General features: G+C 46.0%; 2 protein-coding genes across 4 annotated transcripts in view; both read left to right on the top strand.

Annotated features, from left to right (window-relative positions):
• Positions 1–9,349, top strand: part of PAK1 (p21 (RAC1) activated kinase 1) — a 74,108-nt gene extending 64,759 nt beyond the window's left edge. For both annotated transcript variants that reach the window (XM_039369683.1, XM_039369684.1), the window contains exons 11-15: positions 425–542; positions 1,579–1,678; positions 3,638–3,834; positions 4,823–4,960; positions 7,878–9,349. In XM_039369683.1, coding sequence (XP_039225617.1) covers positions 425–542; positions 1,579–1,678; positions 3,638–3,834; positions 4,823–4,960; positions 7,878–7,964 — 640 coding nt within the window. In that variant the 3' untranslated portion in view covers positions 7,965–9,349. The remainder of the gene's footprint in view (positions 1–424; positions 543–1,578; positions 1,679–3,637; positions 3,835–4,822; positions 4,961–7,877) is intronic.
• Positions 9,350–14,566: 5,217 nt separating this feature from the next.
• LOC120320172 lies at positions 14,567–17,368 on the top strand. 2 transcript variants are annotated; one of them, XM_039369689.1, is made up of 2 exons: positions 14,567–14,639; positions 16,568–17,368. In XM_039369689.1, the coding sequence occupies exon 2, from the start codon at positions 16,612–16,614 to the stop codon at positions 17,284–17,286; it is 675 nt and encodes a 224-aa protein (XP_039225623.1). In that variant the 5' UTR covers positions 14,567–14,639; positions 16,568–16,611; the 3' UTR covers positions 17,287–17,368. The 2 variants fall into 2 exon arrangements, with proteins under 2 accessions (XP_039225623.1, XP_039225624.1); XM_039369690.1 differs by having other exon boundaries at positions 14,589–14,639; positions 16,571–17,368.
• Positions 17,369–21,004: the final 3,636 nt, after the last annotated feature.

The raw sequence follows: 21,004 nt of genomic DNA, 5'->3' as shown, positions 1-21,004 counted from the left end.
CAATTTTACGCGGGAGAAAACCCGAATAACCAAAAACCTGCATACAAACACCCGCAAAAACCTCAGAAAACCTAACTAACTATCTATCTATCTATCTATCTATCTATCTATCTATCTATCTATCTATCTATCTATCTATCTATCTATCTCTGTATCGCTCTCTCTCTATCTCTATATATCTCTATCTATATATCGAACACTCCAGAAAGTGTCATCTCTAACCAGGAATCCAAACCTAGATTTGTTCCCCTGCCCTACCCCAAATTCATTCGTCTTGTGTTTGCGGAGTGATTTTGTGGCTTTATCTTGATGGCCTGCCTTATACCAGCTTGCTCTATTTTTATACATGGCTCCATATGTGGCTTTGGCAATGGGTGCGTTTGTGTGTTTGGCTGACAAATGCTGTTTCTTCGGCTCGCTGCAGTTACCTGGTGGGAGATGAGCTGTGGGTGGTCATGGAGTATTTGGCTGGCGGTTCCTTGACAGACGTGGTAACGGAGACCTGCATGGATGAAGGACAGATAGCTGCCGTTTGCCGTGAGGTAAAGATTTTTAATGAAAACTAGACAACCTGTGACCCTTTGGGGTTTCAGGGTTTCAGAGAAATTTCCTTCCCAGATTGCGCGATGCCCCCAACAGTGGCAGAGCTTCTAATGTACTGGAAAAGTTGTTTAAAAATTCAGAGAGATATTAAGAGATGCATTTGCCCTGAAAGTAGCCCAGGTTGAACTGTATAGCACGCAGAATCTTCCTTCCTTCCTTCCTTCCTTCCTTCCTTCCTTCCTTCCTTCCTTCCTTCCTTCCTTCCTTCCTTCCTTCCTTCCTTCCCTCCCTCCCTCCCTCCCTCCCTCCCTTCCTTCCTTTTCACTCTCCTTTACTCCTTCCTTCCTTCCATCCATCCATTCTGCCCTTCCTTCCTCCCTCCCTTCCTTCTTCCTTCCTTCCTTCCTACTCTACTTTACTCCCTCCCTCCCTCCTTTCCTCCCTCCCTCCCTCCCTCCCTCCCTCCCTCCTTTCCTTCCTCCCTCCCTCCCTCCCTCCTTTCCTTCCTTCCCAGTCTCTTTTACTCCTTCCTTCCATCCATCCATCCATCCATTCTGCCCTTCCTTCCTTCCTTCCTTCCCTCCCTTCCTTCCTTTTCACTCCTTTACTTCTTCCTTTCTTTCTTCCATCCATCCATCCATCCATCCATTCTGCCCTTCCCTCTCTTCCACCTTCCTTCCTTCCTTCCTTCCTTCCTTCTCTACTTTACTCCCTCCCTCCTTTCCTTCCTCCCTCCCTCCCTCCCTTCCTTCCCAGTCTCTTTTACTCCTTCCTTCCTTCCTTCCATCCATCCATCCATCCATTCTGCTCTTCCTTCCTTCCTTCCTTCCCTCCTTCCCTCCCTCCCTCCCTCCCTCCTGTTCTGGCTGTTCTCCTGGTGGCAGTCTCTTTGCTCTGTCCCCCAAGGTCATTCTCACATACCATTACCCCACCTCTGCCTTTCTGACACCAGCATCCTTAGGGGTGTGTCGGTACTGGGAAATGCGTAGATAGCCCTACAGACGCCCACAGACCTACATCTGCCTTTCCCCACAGTGTCTTCAAGCGCTGGAATTCCTTCACTGCAACCAAGTCATCCATCGGGACATCAAGAGTGACAACATCCTGCTTGGAATGGACGGGTCTGTCAAGCTAAGTATGTGGCTTGGATGATTGGCGACAACTGTGGGTCTGGGGGGGGGTGTCTTGCCTGTGGGGAGGTCCCCCTCCTAATGAAGGAATAGAACCCTTTGATTGCAACCCTGCGATCTAACATTAATTTTCAGTGGGCAACAGGTGAAAAAAATATTCATTGTGTTCCTAGAGAGGCACCACATTAATTCTACTTTGTTGGGATCTGTTGTCCTGCTCTTTGGACAGTAAATTCTGGGTTTTTTTGTTTATTCCTTTAGACTTTTATTCCATTGTTATTACTTTGTAAGTAACTCAAGGCAATGGGTATACATAATATTTCTTCCTCTTTTTTTCCGACCACGACATCCCTGCGTAGTGGGCTGGGCTGGGAGAGAGGAACTAGCCCAAAGCCCACCCAGTTGGCTTTCCTGCCTAAGGCAGGACTAGAACTCATAGTCACTTGGGGATTGAGCCAAAGACCCCTAACTGGCTTTCCAGTCTAAGGTGGGACTAGAATTCATAATCTCTTGGGGATTGATCCAAAGTCAACCCAGTCCTTTTTCCTGCCTAAGGCAGGACTAGAACTCATAATCTCTTGGGGATTGGTCCAAAGTCAACCAGTCCATTTTCCTGCCTAAGGCGGGACTAGAGCACATAATCTCTTGGGGATTGGTCCAAAGTCAACCCTGTCCATTTTCCTGCCTAAGGCGGGACTAGTACACATAATCTCTTGATGATTGGTCCAAAGTCAACCCTGTCCATTTTCCTGCCTAAGGCGGGACTAGAACTCATAATCTCTTGGGGATTGGTCCAAAGTCAACCAGTCCATTTTCCTGCCTAAGGCGGGACTAGAGCACATAATCTCTTGGGGATTGGTCCAAAGTCAACCCAGTCCATTTTCCTGCCTAAGGCGGGACTAGAACACATAATCTCTTGGGGATTGGTCCAAAGTCAACCCTGTCCATTTTCCTGCCTAAGGCGGGACTAGTACACATAATCTCTTGGAGATTGGTCCAAAGTCAACCCTGTCCATTTTCCTGCCTAAGGCGGGACTAGAGCACATAATCTCTTGGTGATTGGTCCAAAGTCAACCCTGTCCATTTTCCTGCCTAAGGCGGGACTAGTACACATAATCTCTTGATGATTGGTCCAAAGTCAACCCTGTCCATTTTCCTGCCTAAGGCGGGACTAGAACTCACAATCTCTTGAGGATTGGTCCAAAGTCAGCCCAGCCCATTTTCCTGTCTAAGGCGGGACTAGAACTCATAGTGTCTTGTTGATTGGTCCAAAGTCAACCCAGTCCATTTTCCTGCCTAAGGCAGGACTTGCTGTTCCTTTATTGGAAAGCACCTGTCAACCTTCAAAGCTCGCTTTGCTGGTGCAACAAAGATTTCTTAGCTTGCCAACGAACTTGGGAGGAGAATGGGGAAATGGAAGGCAGGTCTGCAGAGATAGAGAAGACAGACCCTGAGATTCAAGGACGATTCACCAGGTGCCTGGCCTGTCTCAGAGACCTTTTCTCATAACCATATATTTACACCTCATTGGGCGATGTGACCTGTTTAAGGATGGGAGGGGGAATTCTATGCTTTTACTATAGGCCAGGGATTTGCCAGAGCTGGTTTTACTTTCATATGTGCCGAAAAATGTATTCAATAAAGTTTTACATTAAGAGATTGGAATGTCTAGAAGGTTGGGTTGAGTATGTCAGTCGGACCTTGACAGCAGCAGGTTGAGGACCATTGGAGTAGACCAGGGTCTTCAAACTTGGCCCTTTTATGACTTGTGGCTGAGGAATTCTGGAAGTCAAAGTCCACAAGTCATAAAAGGGCCAAGTTTGAAGACCCCTGGAGTAGACCAAGCTTAGCATGAACCTTTTTCATTGATAAATCTTTCTTTCTTTCTTTCTTTCTTTCTTTCTTTCTTTCTTTCTTTCTTTCTTTCTTTCTTTCTTTCTTTTTTTGTTTTTTTCCTTCTCCAGCTGATTTTGGCTTTTGTGCCCAAATCACTCCGGAGCAGAGTAAGCGCAGCACCATGGTGGGGACGCCATATTGGATGGCTCCCGAAGTGGTCACGAGGAAAGCCTACGGCCCCAAGGTGGACATCTGGTCTCTGGGCATTATGGCCATTGAGATGGTGGAGGGGGAACCCCCGTACCTCAACGAGAATCCCCTGCGGGTAAGCTTTGGGCACCAGTGACGTAGGTTCTCCGCACTTAGCTTCAAGACAGAGCTGTGCCTGGGGGGGGGGGCAAGGCTCACCTTTCCGCCTTCAGTGACCCCTCCTAGCGAAAAGAGGATGGGAAACATTTTCTGTCTAAGGAGACAGAGTGAGTATTGGATGGAAGTATAAAGAGGCCTGTTTAAATGGCCCAACAAGCAGAGATCAAGAATTGGGGTTCCAGCTGGTTCTTTCTGCCATACGTGGTTCTTAATGCTTTTTGCATCATCCACTGGTTGCAATTCCCTGCTTTGCTAACCAAGAAATTGCTAACAAAAGAAATACACTGCCAATTGTTAGATCAAGAATTCAATTTTCCCTTCCTTCCTTCCTCCCTCCCTCCTTTCCTCCCTCCCTCCCTCCCTCTCTCTTTGTCCTTTCCTTCCTTCCTTCCTTCCCTCCCTCCCTCTCTCTTTCTCCCTTCCTTACCCTCCTTCCTTCGATCCTTCCTCACCCTCCTTCCTTCCTTCCTTCCTTACCCTCCTTCCTTTGATCCTTCCTCACCCTCCTTCCTTCCTTCCTTCCTTCCTTCCTTCCTTCCTTCCTTCCTTCCTTCCTTCCTTCCTTCCTTCCTTCCTTCCTTTCTTCCTTCCTCACCTTCCTTCCTTCCTTCCTTCCTTCCTTCCTTCCTTCCTTCCTTCCTTCCTCACTCTCCTTCCTTTCTTCCTTCCTTCCTTCCTTCCTTCCTCACCCTTCCTTCCTTCCTCACCCTCCTTCCTTCTTCATCCATCTTCCTCCCTCCCTTTCTTCTTCCTTCCTCCCTCCCTCCTTCCTTACCCTCCTTCTCCATCCATCTTCCTCCTTCTCTCCCTCCCTTTCTCCTTCCTTCCTTCCTTCCTTCCTTCCTTCCTTCCTTCCTTCCTTCCTTCCTTCCTCCCTCCCTCCCTCCCTCCCTCCCTCCCTTCCCCTGCTTTCTCTTATTCTCTATTTCTTTATTTTATTTCAGGCCCTGTATCTCATTGCCACCAACGGGACCCCAGAGCTACAAAACCCAGAGAAGCTCTCTCCCATATTCAGAGACTTCCTTAATCGCTGCCTGGAAATGGATGTGGAGAAGAGAGGTTCTGCGAAAGAGCTCCTCCAGGTAACATGGGGATCCAGACGAAGAGAGCCAGAATTTGAGTTCTTTTTTTGTTTTGTTTTTTACATTACGATTTACATAGTTGCCCATTTTACACCACAACGGCTGTACAGTAGGTCAGCGTTTCTCAACCGGGGCCACATTAAAGCACATGGACTTCAACTCCCAGAATTCCCCAACTAGCTAGGCTGGCTGAAAGAGCTATAGACTAGAGCAGGGGTAGGCAACCTTCGCTCTTTTATGACTCATGGACTTCAACTCCCAGAATTCCTGAGCCAGCCATGCTGAGGGGAAAGGGAGAGGTTTCCATGCTGAGCCCCGCTGGCTCAGGAATTCTAGGAGTTGAAGTCCACAAGTCATGAAGGGGCCATAGTTCCCCCATGCTGCCTCAGGAATTCTGGGAGTTGAAGTCCGCGAGTCATGAAGGGGCCATAGTTCCCTCATGCTGGGACAGGAATTCTGGGAGTTGAAGTCCACGAGTCATGAAGGGGCCAAAAGTTTCCCTCATGCTGGCTCAGGAATTCTAGGAGTTGAAGTCCACAAGTCATGAAGGGGCCATAGTTCCCCCATGCTGCCTCAGGAATTCTGGGAGTTGAAGTCCGTGAGTCATGAAGGGGCCGTAGTTCCCTCATGCTGGGACAGGAATTTTGAGAGTTGAAGTCCGTGAGTCATGAAGGGGCCATAGTTCCCTCATGCTGGCTCAGGAATTCTGGGAGTTGAAGTCCAGAGTCATAAAAGAGCCAAGGTTGCCTATCCCTGGACTAGAGTCTCAAAAGTGTGGGATTAGGAGTGAGGAAAGCAGATTGCTACCTACCCCCCAAAGCGACAACTCATGGCTGTCCCTCTCATTTCAAACCAGCCTATCTTGTAAGGCGGCCCCTGTGGGGAAAAAAGAGGAGGAGTGGGGACACCATAGATGCCATCTTGAAATCCTAAATAGGAAAATAGGATGGAAATAAAAGAAATGAAAGGTGCTTTTTCAAGAGGCAAGTGGACTTTTCTTGGTTTCTCTCTGAAGATATTTCGCTTCTCATCCAAGAAGCTTCTTCCGTTCTGACTGGATGGTGGGGAATGGAAGGATTTATACTCCTTGCAGACAACTGGTCATTTGCCTCCTTTTCGAGAGTCGTTGAGGCCACTTGGAGGTTTGTCTGTGTCTTCAGGGTCACCTGAGTGGTGCAAATGAGTGTGGAGCCTCTTTAGAACTGCTGAGAGGACTGTGTTGTGGAGTTGTACTTTCTGCAGGATGTTTCAGCAGTTCCAAGAAGGCTCCACACCCATTTGCACCACTCAGATGATCCTGAGCTTAACTTCCAAGTGGCCTCAACGACTGTCTAAAAGAAGGCAAATGACCAGCTGTCTGCAAGGAGTATAAATCCTTCCATTCCCCACCATCCAGTCAGAGCTTGAAGAACCTTTTTGGATGTCTATGGAGCTTCTCTGTCCTCCAGATCATGGCTGTCCCAAAGGTGCTTTTTTCAAGAGGCAACTGGACTTTCTTGTTTTTCTTTGAAGACGTTTCGCTTCTCATCCCAGAAGCTTCTTCCGCTCTGACAAGATGGTGGGGAATGGAAGGATTTATACTCCTTGCAGACAGCTGGTCATTTGCATCCTTTTAGAGAGGCCATTTGGAGGTTAATCTGTGTCCTCAGGGTCACGTGAGGGATGCAAATGGGTGTTGCCCAAGTCAGAGCTGAAGAAGCTTCTGGGATGAGAAGCGAAATGTCTTCAAAGAAAAACAAGAAAGTCCAGTTGCCTCCTGAAAAAGCACCTTTGGGAGAACCATAACCTGGATGACGGAGAATCTCCATAGACCAGTGGTTCTCAACCTTTTTAATTCCGCGACCCCCAACCAGTCATAAATCGAGGACTACTCAACAGTCGTAAGTCGAGGACTACTCAACTGGTGCAGCACCGTTTGCAGAATGGGACTTTTGGCGGGCTCAGCAGGGCAGAGACAGCCTGGACAATTCTTATTGGCTTTTGAAAGCCAATAGAATTAGACTCTATTCAAGAGAGTCTATTCTATTGGCTTTCAAAAGCCAATAGAATAAAAGGGAGTAGCACAGCTAAGGAAAAGGGGAAAACATGGCGGACTGCGTTGTTTGGTGACCCCCGTGAAATGGTCGTTCGACCCCAGATGGGATCCCGACCCACAGGTTGAGAACCACTGCCATAGACAAAGAAACTAACCAACTTAATTCCATCAATCTATATTAAGAGTCTGTGGTTTTGTTGCCTCGTTAGCTTTGCTGAATAACAGAAATGTTAACTAACCCAGTGCTTTTCAAGCGCGGCCTCTTTACGATGAGTGGACTTCAACTCCCAGAATCCCCTTGTCGTGGCTTAAAAGCTAATCTTTGACCTACATTCGTTTAGTGACCGATCAAAGTTACGACCACGCAGGAAAAAGTGACTTGCGACCGGTTTTCACACTTAACAACCGTTGCAGCATCCCCACAATCACGTGATCAAAACTTCAAGACGCTTGGCGACTGACTCGTATTTATGACGGTCGCCGCGTCCCCGGGGTCACGCGATCCCCTTTTTGTGAACTTCTGACAAGCAAAGTCCATGGGGGAAGCCAGATTCACTTCACAACCATGTTACTAACTTAACAATTGCAGTGATTCGCAACCGCTGTGGCAGGAAAGGTCGTAAAACGGAGCAAACCTCACTGAACCACTGTCTCACTTAACGACAGAAATTTTGGGCTCAGTTGTAAGTCGAGGGCGACCTACAAAAGAGCGTTGATGGCATTTCATCCTTCGCTTTTCCAAACAGCAACGCGGCAACTTTATAAATACGATGCACGTTTCTTTTCTATTGACCAATTAAAAGACCCACAAAAGTTGTGACTGTTTTCCCAAGTTGCTTTTCTCTCTCTCTCTCTCTCTCTCTCTCTCTCTCTCTTTTCTAGCACCAGTTCCTGAAAATTGCCAAGCCCCTGTCCAGCCTCACCCCTCTGATCGTTGCGGCGAAAGAGGCCACGAAGAACAACCACTGAAAAAAAACAACAACACAACCACACCAGCTGTTTCCGAATCCTTCCGCTAACGGTTTCTGTTTTATCCTTTGGATTTTCTTTCTTCTTTTAAGAGACCATTTTTAAAAAAGTTCCTCTTTTGGGATTTCTGCCCTATGCAGAAGCCTTTTAATCTTTTTTAATTTTTTTTTGGGGGGGGGGGGGGTAACTGGAATTGTGAAAATTGGACGGAGAATTCAGAAACCGACGTACGGCACGGAGTAACTCTGAACTTTGTTGCAAGACCCCGTGAAAAGGTTGTTCTGATCTCAACCGTTGCGTTCTTGCCAAAAACGAACCCTGCGGGCTTGTTGATCTTTTAATGTACGGATTTCGGAACGAAAAGGAAGAATATTCCGCAGAAACTTTTTAAATGACTTTTTTTTTTTCCTAAGCAAGATACAGTTCTTTAGGCGTTCTTTATTACCTCTCAGAAAGCCTGGTTCTTAAAACTACTGAAAGTTTGTTTTAAATTACTTGAAAACTAGGACAGGCAAAAGAGAAACGCGGACGGTTTTTATAATCTCAAGGGGAAGAGGTTGATGTATATCCTCTGATTCCGCTGGATGTTTGGACAAAGTTTGCATGCGTCAAAGATTGAAGTTAGTTAGGATGAATACTACCATCCCCACCCTCCCACCCCTTTTTGGAAGATTAATTAATCGGTGATGATCATGCAATGTGTTTGGGGTTTTGTGTGAGTTGTATGTGTGTTTATACCCCTATGTGTGTGAGTGTGTGTATGAGAAAGAAATTGTCCTCTTAATTAAATCCCGACGGCTTCCCCCCCCCCCCAATCCTAACCTGCAGTTTAGATCTGCCTAATCTGCCTTGTTTGGTTAATAGATTAGAACAGGACTTTCCGGATGGATTGGGACTTCAGTTCCCAGAATCCCTCTTGAGCAAAGGAATTATGGGAGTTGAAGTCCAGGGCAGCTGGAAAGTGCCACGGATGGGGGAAAGCTGCTGCAAGTGGTCTTAGTTTTTTTATGAGATTAAATAATACAGAAATTTGCTCCTTTGACCCTTTCTTAAAAAATAGGGCTACGCAAATCCTGAGAATTGCAGTGAAGAAAAAGGTTGGTTTTGAGGGAGTATTTCTTTGCTGCTTCTAGCTCTGGTAAAGAATATCGTGGTTTCCCATTTTGAAATTTGAAAAAAAAAAACAAAAAACCCCCGACTCTGTATATCAGGACTTGTTTATCTGGGCCTTTGAGCTGCTGAGAATTCAGTCTTTACAGATCCAGGTACGGGTGAGGCATCGGGCATACCAGGAGCTTTTGTGTAGAAAAACCTTGTAATTTGTGCGATACGAAAGCGATGGATGCCAAATCAGGTTTTGAATAAACTAGATTGTGGATGTTTCACACCGATTCAAGTTTGTAAAAGGTGAGAACGCCAGAAGGGAAAAGAATATAAATGCATGGAAAACGAGGCTGGGACAGGTTTTGACACAAACTAATATAAAAAGCATCAAGAGCCCAAGCTTTGATTGCAGTCTGGAACTCCTTTTTCCATATGCTGAAAATAGACTAGCCCTCTGTGTGCAGTTGAGACAGGAAAGAGTATTCCAAAGCATGTGCAAAGAGCTCTCTCTCCTCTACAGGTATTCCTCCATTTAACAACAGTTCATTTAGTGACTGAAGTTAACAATGGCACTGAAAAAAAATGACTGTTTTTCACCGTTGCAGCATCCCCGTGATCACGTGATTAGAATTCAGATGCTTGACAAGTGACTCATATTTATGACGGTTACTGTGTCCACGTGATCCCCTTTTGTGACCTGTCAAGCAAAGTCCATGGGGAGGCCAGATTCATTTCACAACCCTCTTACTAACTTAACAACGGCAGTGATTCACTTAACATTTGTAGCAAGAATAGCAATAAAATAGGGCAAAACTCACTTAACAACGGAAAGGTTGAGCTCAATTGTTGTAAACTGAGGGCTACCGTCCTATACCTTGCCAGGAGGTGTTTATTTACATTTCCTGCTTTGTGTCACGATGAGCCCTCAGGGTGGTTCACATCGTTCAAAAGCCAAAGCAAAATGCAGGTAGTCCTCAAGTTATGTCCGTAATGGAGCCTGCCCATCACGGTCATAAAGCGGGCCAGTGCATGACTGATCCACTTTTAATGGTCTTTTTGGCGGCTGTCATTAAGTACGGAATGCTACAGTTGTTAAGTGAGCCAATTGTTTGGTATGGGTGTGGTTTTGTCAAAAGTCAGACGTAAATGCTGGTTTTTGGCAAAACCTTTATAAAAGTGCATTCACATGAACCCAGGACGCTGCAAACAGCCATAAATGCCGGTTGCCAAGCACCCAAAAATTGATCATGTGATCTGGGGAGAGTTGGAACTTCAACTACTATGTTTCCCCGAAAATAAGGCCTACACCAGGAATAGGCAACCTTGGCTCTTTTATGACTCGTGGACTTCAACTCCCAGAATTCCTGAGCCAGCCATGCTGAGGGGAAAGGGAGAAGTTTCCAAGCTGAGCCACGCTGGCTGAGGAATTCTGGGAGTTGAAGTCCACGAGTCATAAAAGAGCCAAAGTTGCCTACCCCTGGCCTACACCAACAATAAGCCCTAGCTTGATTTTGGGGAGTGGGTCCAATATAAGCCCTACCCCGAAAATAAGCCCTAAAAATGAAGCTAGGGTGTTGGTGGGGGGTGGTGGAGCTGCAGCCAGGCCTCGCCAGCCCACTTCTTCTGAGGCTTCTTCTGTAGCCAAGCCTGCATTTCTCAGTCACAGGCCTTTCCAGAAGGCCTCTGCAGCTGAGAACCAAGCTATGGATTCAGTCCATAACTCAGTTCTGCAAGATCTCTGCAGCCGAGCACCAAGTTATGGATTGAATCCATAGCTCAGTACTCGGCTGCTTAAGCCTTCTGGAAAGGCCTGACTGCAAAATGCAGGCCCGAAAGCAGCTGCAGAACTTTGGCCCCAGAAGAAGTGGACCGGTTGGGTGGGGCTGTCGGTGCTGGAGGTGAGGGAAGGTCTACCCTAAAAATAAGACCTGGCGCCTCTTTTGGAGGCAAAAAAATAATAATAAGACCCGATCTTATTTTCGGGGAAACAAGGTATGGGTTATACATATCCCTCTGGTACGTCCATTGGAATTTGAAATCATCACTAAGCAAATAGGCAACCATAAAACAAGGACTACCTCCATAAAACTATAATTAATAATAAAAGTAAACATTTGTAGCTCAGAGCTGAATGAGGGTTTCAAGAAGACAACAAAGCTTGGAGTATATTCTCATAAGTTAACAACAAAACAGATAAGAACTTCTAAAAGGTAAACATTTTCTTGTCCAGTTGTGTCCAGGGTGCAATGCTCATCTCAGTTTCTTAGCCAAGGGAGATCGTTGTCTGAAGACAATTTTCCAAAGGCGCATAGGACGGCATTATCTTCCCATCGAAGTGGGGCCTGTTTATCTACTCGCATTTGCATGCTTTCAAACTGCAAGGTGGGCAGGAGCTGGAACAAGGAACGAGAGCTCACCCCGTCGTGCAACGCTCAGATCTCGAACTTGGGCTGTCAGATCTCCAGCTAGCAAGCTTGGTGTCTTTAACCGCTGAGCCATCGCACCCCTCTTAGGAATATCTAGGGGTACGTCAAATGTCCTGTGCGTTCCCCAGCAATTTTGAGTGGTCTGCCCAAATGCATATTTCATCTGAATGTGGAACCTGGGTTAGATGCAGGCACAAGCCAAAAAGTATGTCTCAGGCACCTGGGGTGGGAATCATGAGAAGAGGATTGTCCTAGTGGACAATCACTTAAATAGGAGCCAGCCGTCTGCTGCAGCTGCCAAAAAAGCCAAAACACTTCTAGGCTGCATTAACAGGGATAGAATGAAGATCATGTGAAGTGTTAATGCCACTTTACAAGGCCTTGGTAAGGCCACACTTGGAATCCTGCATCCAGCTTTGGTCACCACGATGTAAAAAAGATGTTGAGACTCTAGAAAGAATACAGAGAAGAGCAACAAAAATGATCAAGGGACTGGAGGCTAAAACATATAAGGAGCGGTTGCTGGAATTGGGTATGTCTAGTTTAATGAAGAAAAGGACGAGGGGGGACATGATAGCAGCGTTCCAGTATCTCAGGGGCTGCCCCAAAGAAGAGGGAGTCAAGGTGTTGTCCTGAAGGCAGGACGAAGCAACGGATAGAATCTAATCAAGGAGAGAAGCAACGTGGAACTAAGGAGAAATTTCCTGACAGAACAATTAATCAGTGGAACCACCTGCCTCCAGAAGCTGTGAATGCTCCAGCACTGGAGGTTTTTAAGAAGAGACTGGACAGCCATTTGTCTGTAATGATATAGAATTTCCTTCCTGAGCAGGGGGTTGAACTAGATGACCTCCAAGGTCCCTTCCAACTTTATTATTATTATTATTATATAGTGACCAAAGTAAAACAGTTATATAGTGACCATTCAAACAGCACTGAAAAAAGTTACGGCTGTTTTTCACAGTTACGACCTTTCCAGCATGCCCATGAACATGTGATCAAAATTCAGATGCTTGACAATTGGTTCGTATTTATAACTTGCTATGTCCCAAGGTCACGTGATCCACTTTTGGGACCTTCAGAAAAACAGTCAATGGGGGAAACCAGATTCACTTAACAACTGGGTTACTAACTCATCAACCGCAGTGAATTCACTTCATAACAGTGTCAAGCAAGGTGGTAAAATGGGGCAAAATTCACTTGACAGATGTCTCACTTAGCAACAGAAACTTTGGGCTCAGTTGTGGTCGTAAGTCGAGGACTACCTGTACTTGTGTTATGCTGTGCTTGAATCCAAGTTCTGCGGTGGTCCTGCTGTGGAGAGAATGGGAAGGGGGGACAAGATACCCCAGTTGTGCTCTACTCCACAAGACCTGGAATTTCTTTTGGACGCAACTTGGAACACACGAGGAATCGCAGGCCTGGGTCATCTGGATCTTAACCTCTTGGAACTGGTCCAGCTACACATGTCGAGCATGGTGGCAAAGAATAGAATAGAATAGAATAGAAAATATGGAACGGAATAGAAGAGAAGAGAAGAGAAGAGAAAATATGGAACGGAGCAGAATAGAAATGGAATGGAATGGAATAGAATAGAATAGAATAGAATAGAATAGAATAGAATAGAATAGAATAGAAAATATGGAATAGAATAGAATTAGAATAGAATAGAATAGAATAGAAAATATGGAACAGAACAGAATAGAATTAGAATAGAATAGAATAGAATAGAATAGAAAATATGGAACGGAATAGAATAGAATATGGAATGGAATGGAATAGAATAGAATAGGAATAGAATAGAATAGAAAATATGGAACAGAACAGAATAGAATTAGAATAGAATAGAATAGAATAGAATAGAATAGAATAGAATAGAATAGAATAGAAAATATGGAACGGAATAGAATAGAATAGAATAGAATTCTTTATTGGCCAAGTGTGATTGGATACACAAGGAATTTGTCTCTGTTGCATAAGCTCTCAGTGTACATACTATAGATCCATCCATACAGTTTCAAAAGCCATGATCACTTTGTCCAAGACACACAATAGATGCTGCAATATGTACATTTAATCAGTTTGCAAGAACCTTTAAGGAGAGGTGCACCATTGGATATTTGGTGTTATAGATAAATTGGTTGTTTTAGTTGAGCCAGCATTGTGCTGCAGCTGCCAAAAAAGCCAAAAACAGTTCTAGGCTGCATTAACAGAGGGATAGAATCAAGACCATGGAAAGAGTTAATACCACTTTACAAGGCCTTGGTAAGGCCACACTTGGAATACTGCATCCAGTTTTGGTCACCACGATGTAAAAAAGATGTTGATACTCTGGAAAGAGTGCAGAGAAGAGCAACAAAGATGATCAGGGGAGCGGAGGCTGAAACATTACAAGGAATGGTTGCAGGAATTGGGTATGTCTAGTCTAGTGAAAAGAACTAGGGGTGACATGATAGCAGTGTTCCAGTATTTGAGGGGCTGGGGGAGGAGGGAGTCAAGCTATTCTCCAAAGCACCTGAAGGCAGGACAAGAAGCAACGGATGGAAATTAATCAAGGAGAGAAGCAACCTAGAACTAAGGAGAAACTTCCTGACAGTTAAAATAATTAATCAGTGGAACACGCTGCCTCCAGAAGTTGTGGGTACTCCAACACTGGAAGTTTTAAGAGGACCATTTGTCTGAAATGGTATAGGGTTTCCTGCTTGAGCAGGGGGTTGGACTAGAAGACCTCCAAGATCCCTTCCTGCTCTGTTATTCTGCTTGTTGTTGGGAAAATAGGAAGAGGAAGGAATATTAAGCATGTCTTCTGCTTTAAGTTACTTGTAAAGTAATAAAAGTGGGATACAAACAAAAACACAAATAAATACTGTATCTTTTCTGGGGCATGATTCTTTTTTGGGGGGGGCTCAAAGGTCTGGATTCTCCTCTTATATTTTTAATTGTAAGCCATCCTTCAAAGGATGTTCTCTAAATGTCAAGCTATTTGGGAAGGATGTGATCCATAAAAGGTCCTGATTGGCTGAAGATGGTGGATTGTGACGTCAGATGCAAGGCAGTTTCTGACAGTTGGGCTTGAACTCATCTCTGGTTGATGCTGGGCTGTCTGGGAGAGGCCATTTCTCTCGTGGGAATTGAGGATCTTTCGGTGAGTAGGCAAAATGATGGTTTCTCTGATCCCCACAATAAGCAAGCATCCCATCAAGAACCTTGGATGATGCTGGGACCCAGTTCTGAAGAATGTGTCGATTTAATTTCTTTTAATTGGCATTTTGGTGTTAATCACTGCTCATCTGGGGGTTGATTGCTGGTGCGGAGATATTTTGATATTTTTGTTCGGTTTGTCAATTCTCTTTTGCATAGTATTTAGGTATTGTTTATGTCTATGTGTCTATTAATGGCCAATTAGGCAGAGCGCCAGGCTTCCAGGAAATCTTTATCATTTCTGGACTTAGAATAGAATAGATTAGAGCTGGAAGGGACCTTGGAGGTCTTCTAGTCCAGCCTTCTGCTCAAGCAGGAGAACCTATACCGTCTGAGACGGATGAATGTCCAGTCTCTTCTTAAAAATCTCCAGTGATGGAGCGCCAATGATTTCTGGAGGCAAGCTGTTCCACTGGTTAATTGTCCTTACTGTCAGGAAGTTTCTCCTTAATTCCAGATTGCTTCTCTCCTTGATCAGTTTCCAACCATTGTTTCTCGTCCTTCCTTCTGGTGCTTTGGTGAACAACCTCTGCTTTGTGGCAGCCCCTCAGATACTGGAATATTGCTATCATGTCTCCCCTATTTCTTCTTTTCTTTAGACCAGGGCTTTTCAACCTGTTCACCCATTGTACCACTTTTAGGATATGGCAACATCCGAGTACCACCAGTCACCTAGCAAGGTGTCAAAAACTTGATGACAAAAAAAAAGGAAAAAAGTGATAAAATACAGGTAGTCCTCAACTTACAACAGTTTGCTTAGTGACTGTTCGAAGCTACCATGGCACTGAAAGAAGTGCCCCCCAAGCCACAGCCGAGCAAGACAGGCCCGGTGGCGCTCTTCCTCCTGTCCGAGGTTTTCATTGTTGTGAGCATTTCTGTTGAGGATTGGCAGCAGGGGTGGGGTGGGGGATGTTTGGTTTTTATTCCCCCCATCTGCTGGGTGGTTGCAGCAGGTTTTGGTCACTTCACATGACCCTGGGACACTGTGACCGTCATAAATATGAATCAGTTACCTAGCATCTGAATGTAAATCACAAGACCCTGGAGACGTTGCAACATTCCAGCTGATCGGCGCTTCTTCTGGGCTCAGCAGAAGTGCCAGGATCAGCGCCGAGGTCCAGCTGGAGCCTGGCGCTAATCCTGCCGCTTCCGCTGAGCCCTGACAGCCCTGCAGCTCCAGGTGTTCAGGCTTGTGTGGTGCTGCCACTGGTTCAGCTCATTCCCCTCCCTTGCTACCACTTTTCTAGGGTGCTCGCGTACCACCTGCCAAGTGCCAAAGTACCACAGGTGGTACCCGTACCACTGGTTGAAAAGCCCTGCCTTAGACTAGCCAAACCCAAGTCCCGCAGCTGTTCTTCATATGTTTTAGTCTCCAGAACTTTGATCATCTTAGTTGCTCTTCTCTGAATTTTTTCCAAACTCTCAAAGTCTTTTTTGTGATATGGTGACCTAAATTAGCTGCAGTATTCCAGATGTGGTCTTACTAGGGTTTTTATAAAGCGAAAATAATACTTCGCGTGATTTTGATTCTATGCCTCTGTTTATACAACCCAGGATTGTGTTAGCTTTTTTGGCTGCTGCTGCACACTGCTGGCTCAGTCAAGTGATCGTCCACTAGGACTCCAAGGTCCCTCTCACAGTTACTGTTTTTGAGCAAGGTCTCGCCTAATCTGTACTTGTACCTTTGTTTTTTCCTGCCTAAGTGTAAGACTTTGCTTTTCTCCACACTGAAACTCATTTTGTTGGATAGGGCCCGTTGTCTAAGTTTGGCTTGGTCTAGGACGGTCACAGTGTCATACCATGGTTAAATCTGTTCACCTGTTGTGAAATTAAAGAGTCTTCTTACATATTCTAACTTTGCTTGTCCATCAGCAGAGAACGGTGCCGAGACGATTCCTTTCGCCCCCCAAACCACGATGAAATTGGCAGCGTCCCTTCTGATGGACACCCGAGAAAGCTTGAAGAAGGCGATCAGGGACTTAAGAGTCAAAGTGTCCAACCTTGAGGTGGAAAACCCAGACATTGTCAAGATTATGGTCAGAAAAGAGCAGAACACGAGCCTGGAAGGCCAAACCTTTTGTCTGGAAAAGGAAGAGAATGAACTTCAAGAGATATTCCGAGAACTGGAGGACACCAGGGCTACTCTGGAGGCGCAAAACCAGACCTTGACACAGACCAACAAGGTGCTCCACTGCAAAATCAGGAAGGTCTCCAACAACCTGGTCAGGTTTCAGGCCTCCAAGGCCAGTCGGGACCAGGATATTTTGCGTATGAAGCAGGAGATGGAGAACATCGCGGCGGACGTTAAACGGGTGGAGGCGAAAATGGAAACGGCCAAGCAGAGGTACGAGGAGAAGCAGCAGCAGTCCGCCAGGCTGGAACGCATGATGGTTGAACTGGAAGGGATCTGCAAGGCTCAGGATAACGAGATCCTTTTTCTGGAGGAGCACCTGGGGCCACCGATGCGAAATACTCTGTTTTCTGTCTTATCCGAAGGGACCTGGGTGCTGGTGGCTTTAATCGCTGGCCTGGGATTTTCAAACCTGTTGCCCTTCCTGGTGAATTCGTGGTGCCTGAGAGCGGACCACTGACATTTGCGAATTTGTTGGGGAGGTATCGGACATCCTGTCCCCGAATCACCCCTCCGGAAGTTGAGAACCTTGTTGCCTTTTTTAAGCCAGAATCCTGGGGGGCGGGGGGGGGGGAAGCCGGAAATGTAAAAAACTAGTAAATAAAGGGGAAAAAAAAGAGTGTTCCTTTTTCTAGGTTCAGGAATAGTAATGCAGTTCTTTCATCCCAATACTGGGATGAAAATCTGAAATTGGTTCAGCTAAATCTGAAGCTATTGCAGGGAGCCTTGGGCTGACCTGTTAAGTCCTCGGCTTATGACCACAACAGAGCTCAAACTTTCTGTTGCTAAGCGAGACAGTTCTTAAGTGAGTTTTGCCCTATTTCATAACCACGGTTGTTAGGAGAATCAGTGCAGTTGTTAAGCCAGTCACACGGTTGTGAAGTGAATCTGGCTTCCCCATGGACTTTATAATAATAATAATAGAGCTGGAAGGGACCTTGGAGGTCATCTAGTCCAACCCCCTGCTCAGGCAGGAAACCCTATACCATTTCAGACAAATGGCTGTCCAGTCTCTTCTTAAAAACTTCCAGTGTTGGAGCATCCACAGCTTCTGGTGGCAAGCTGTTCCGCTGGTTTATTGTCCTCACTGTCAGGAAGTTTCTCCGTAGTTCTAGGTTGCTTCTCTCTTTGGTTAGTTTCTATCCGTTGCTTCTTGTCCTGCCTTCAGGTGACATTGCTCGTCAGAAGGTCTTAAAAGGGGATCACGTGTCCCTGGGACACCGTCCTAAATGCAGGCCAGTGGCCAAGTATCTGAATTTTGATCACGTGACCACGGGGATGCGGCAACGGTCCTAAGCGTGAAAAATGATCATAAGTCACTTTTTTTCACTGTTGCTGTAACTTGGAACAATCACAAAACAAACGGGTTAATAAGTCAAGGACTTAAAACCTGTGAAGGCTTTAGATTTTAACTGGAAAGATTCTGGAACAAAAGGAAATGGTTTAGCTGAACTCAGACATGTCATATGACGTATCGGGACTGTTCTAGTTTAAGGGTCTGTCTAGTTTAACGAAGAGAAGGACAAGGGGGGACATGATAGCAGTATTCCAATATCTCAGGGGCTGCCCCAAAGAAGAGGCAGTCAAGCTATTCTCCAAAGCACCTGAAGGCAGGACATGAAGCAATGGATGGAAACTCACCAAAGAGAGAAGTAACCTAGAACTAAGGAGAAACTTCCTGACAGTTAGAACAATTAACCAGTGGAACAGCCTGCCTCCAGAAGCAGTAAATGCTCCAACACTGGAAGTTTTTAAGAAGAGACTGGACAGCCATTTGTCCAAAATGGTGTAGGGTTTCCTGCCTGAGCAGGGGGTTGGACTAGATGACCTCCAAGGTCCCTTCCAACTTTACTACTATTACTACTGTTCTGCCATGGCCGGCAATGGGGTGGGCACGGCTTCTGCGTGACGTGTCTGACCCGCGGGCCGCCAGTTTGACCCCCTTGGTCTAACTGTTGCTTTCTTGCTTTTTGTAATCGGCTTTTGCACCAGGGAAATCTCATGCAGGCGTGGGAAACAGTGGACATGGATGGGATACACTGAAGGAGGGAATAAGGGAGTGTACAGGAATGATTGATGTCTTTCTTATGAGGTAATGGCTCTGTTGTCTGACTTTCAGTGGCTAACAAAGTTTATAAAGCAATGCTACCAATTTTCTACGGTAGCGGTTCTCAACCTGTGGGTCGCGACCCCATTTGGGGTCGAACGACCATTTCACGGGGGTCGCCAAACAATGCAGTCCGCCATTTTTTCCCCCCTTTTCCTTAGCTGTGCTGCTCCCTTTTATTCTATTGGCTTTTGAAAGCCAACAGAATAGACTCTCTTGAATAGAGTCTAATTCTATTGGCTTTCAAAAGCCAATAGGAATTGTCCAGGCTGTCTCTGCCCTGCTGAGCCCGCCAAAAGTCCCAGTCTGCAAACGGTGCTGCAAGTTGTCTTCAGCGAAGGTGAGCTGTCTGGAAGTTTCCACCCCTCCCTGCTGAGCAACTACTAAAAATGTAAGGAAAAGAGGGCCAGGGGTGGGAGGTGGGAGGCCGGCAGGCGCAGGGAGGGTTGCTGGCGCGTGTGGGGCCCGGCGGGTGCCTTACCTCCCTTGGGCTGGGCCAGCTGATGGCCCAGCCGGTGGTCGGCCTGCGCCGTCTCTGCCGCTTGCCAGCTACGCCTCGGCCGGCGCAGGGGGCGGCACCACGCATGCGCGACGCTCCCGGGCAGGGAAACTCCTCGACTTACGACTGGTTGAGTAGTCCTCGACTTATGACCGGTTTGGGGTTGCGGCATTAAAAAGGTTGAGAACCACTGTTCTAAGGTGTGGCACTTCTGGATGTAGCTCTGCCATTGTTCCAGATTGTCAGCCACCCGGCTGCTTAATTTGATCAAATAAAGTGCTGCTTGATCAAAAAGTCTCTGCTTGGGTTATCTGATTAAATTGATATGGTATCTCAAGTTTAAGTAAGGGACTGGGACACGCTGGTGAAGGCCCAAGTTCAGACTTGTAAGTTTGCTACCTCAACTATTCACTCTTTGATCACAAGAGGGAGACAAGTATTCAAAGTTTGATTTAATCCATGCTGTGAATCTCAAATTACAAAGAGGGAAGCAGAAACCAGCTGGATTTCAGAGAACCATCTCAGAGGAACTGGATATGTCTAGTTTTAATGAAGAGAAGGATGAGGGGGGACAGGATAGCAGCCTTTCAGTATCTCAGGGCCTGCCCCAAAGAGGAGGGAGTCAAGCTCTTCTCCAAAGCACCTGAGGGCAGGACAAGAAGCAACGGATGGAAACTAACCAAGGAGAGAAGCAACCTAGAACTAAGAAGAAACTTCCTGACAGTGAGAACAATTAACCAGTGGAACAGCCTGCCTCCAGAAGCGGTGAATGCTCCAACATTGGAGGTTTTTAAGAAGAGACTGGACAGCCGTTTGTCCGAAATGATATAGGACAGGGGTAGGCAACCTCGGCTCTTTTATGACTCATGGACTTCAACTCCCAGAATTCCTGAGTCAGCTATGCTATGCTGACTCAGGAATTCTGGGAGTTGAAGTCCATGAGTCATAAAAGAGTTGAGGTTGCCTACCCCTGGTTAGGGTTTCCTGCCTGAGCAGGGGGTTGGACTAGATGACCTCCAAGGTACCATCCAGCTATTCTATTCTATTCTGTTCTGTCCTATCCTGTCCTGTCCTGTCCTGTCCTGTCCTCCCTTTGCATCCTTTCTTCAATGATTCTATTCCACCATTTCTTCGCTATTAGTGTCACTCTCGTCCTGCGGTCAGTTGGCCACTGGCAAATTGTCATATAGACCCTAAATAAACAAGGACTTCTAGAGAGGAAAGTCAGTGAGTGTTTCTTCACCCTCAACTCCCCCCCCACCCCACAAATATTTCTAACTGACCGCAGTTCTGTAGCCCCAACTAGTTAAAATGTGACAAGCAATCTTTTCAGCACATGAAATTAGCAGAGGAATGCCTGAAAGAGAACACATGCTGTGCTTCAGCAACTAAAAGTTAATTATATTTCCACTGCAGAAATTTAAAGAAGCTGATGAAGCACACCTTTGTGTGAGCTTTTAGTTCTTGTTCATGTAAAGACATTTCAGGGAAGGTTTATTTTATTTACTGGCTTCAAAACCTGCCTGATTTTGTAACAACACTGGGCATTCAGGCGTGAGAAAAGCAAAGTCT

The sequence above is a fragment of the Crotalus tigris genome, unplaced genomic scaffold (assembly GCF_016545835.1).
Source record: "Crotalus tigris isolate CLP2741 ecotype Arizona unplaced genomic scaffold, ASM1654583v1 scf7180000021196.354758, whole genome shotgun sequence".
Lineage (NCBI taxonomy): Eukaryota > Metazoa > Chordata > Lepidosauria > Squamata > Viperidae > Crotalus > Crotalus tigris.
Note: the sequence above shows the minus strand (reverse complement) of the source record. Positions and strands in the feature narration are given on the sequence as shown.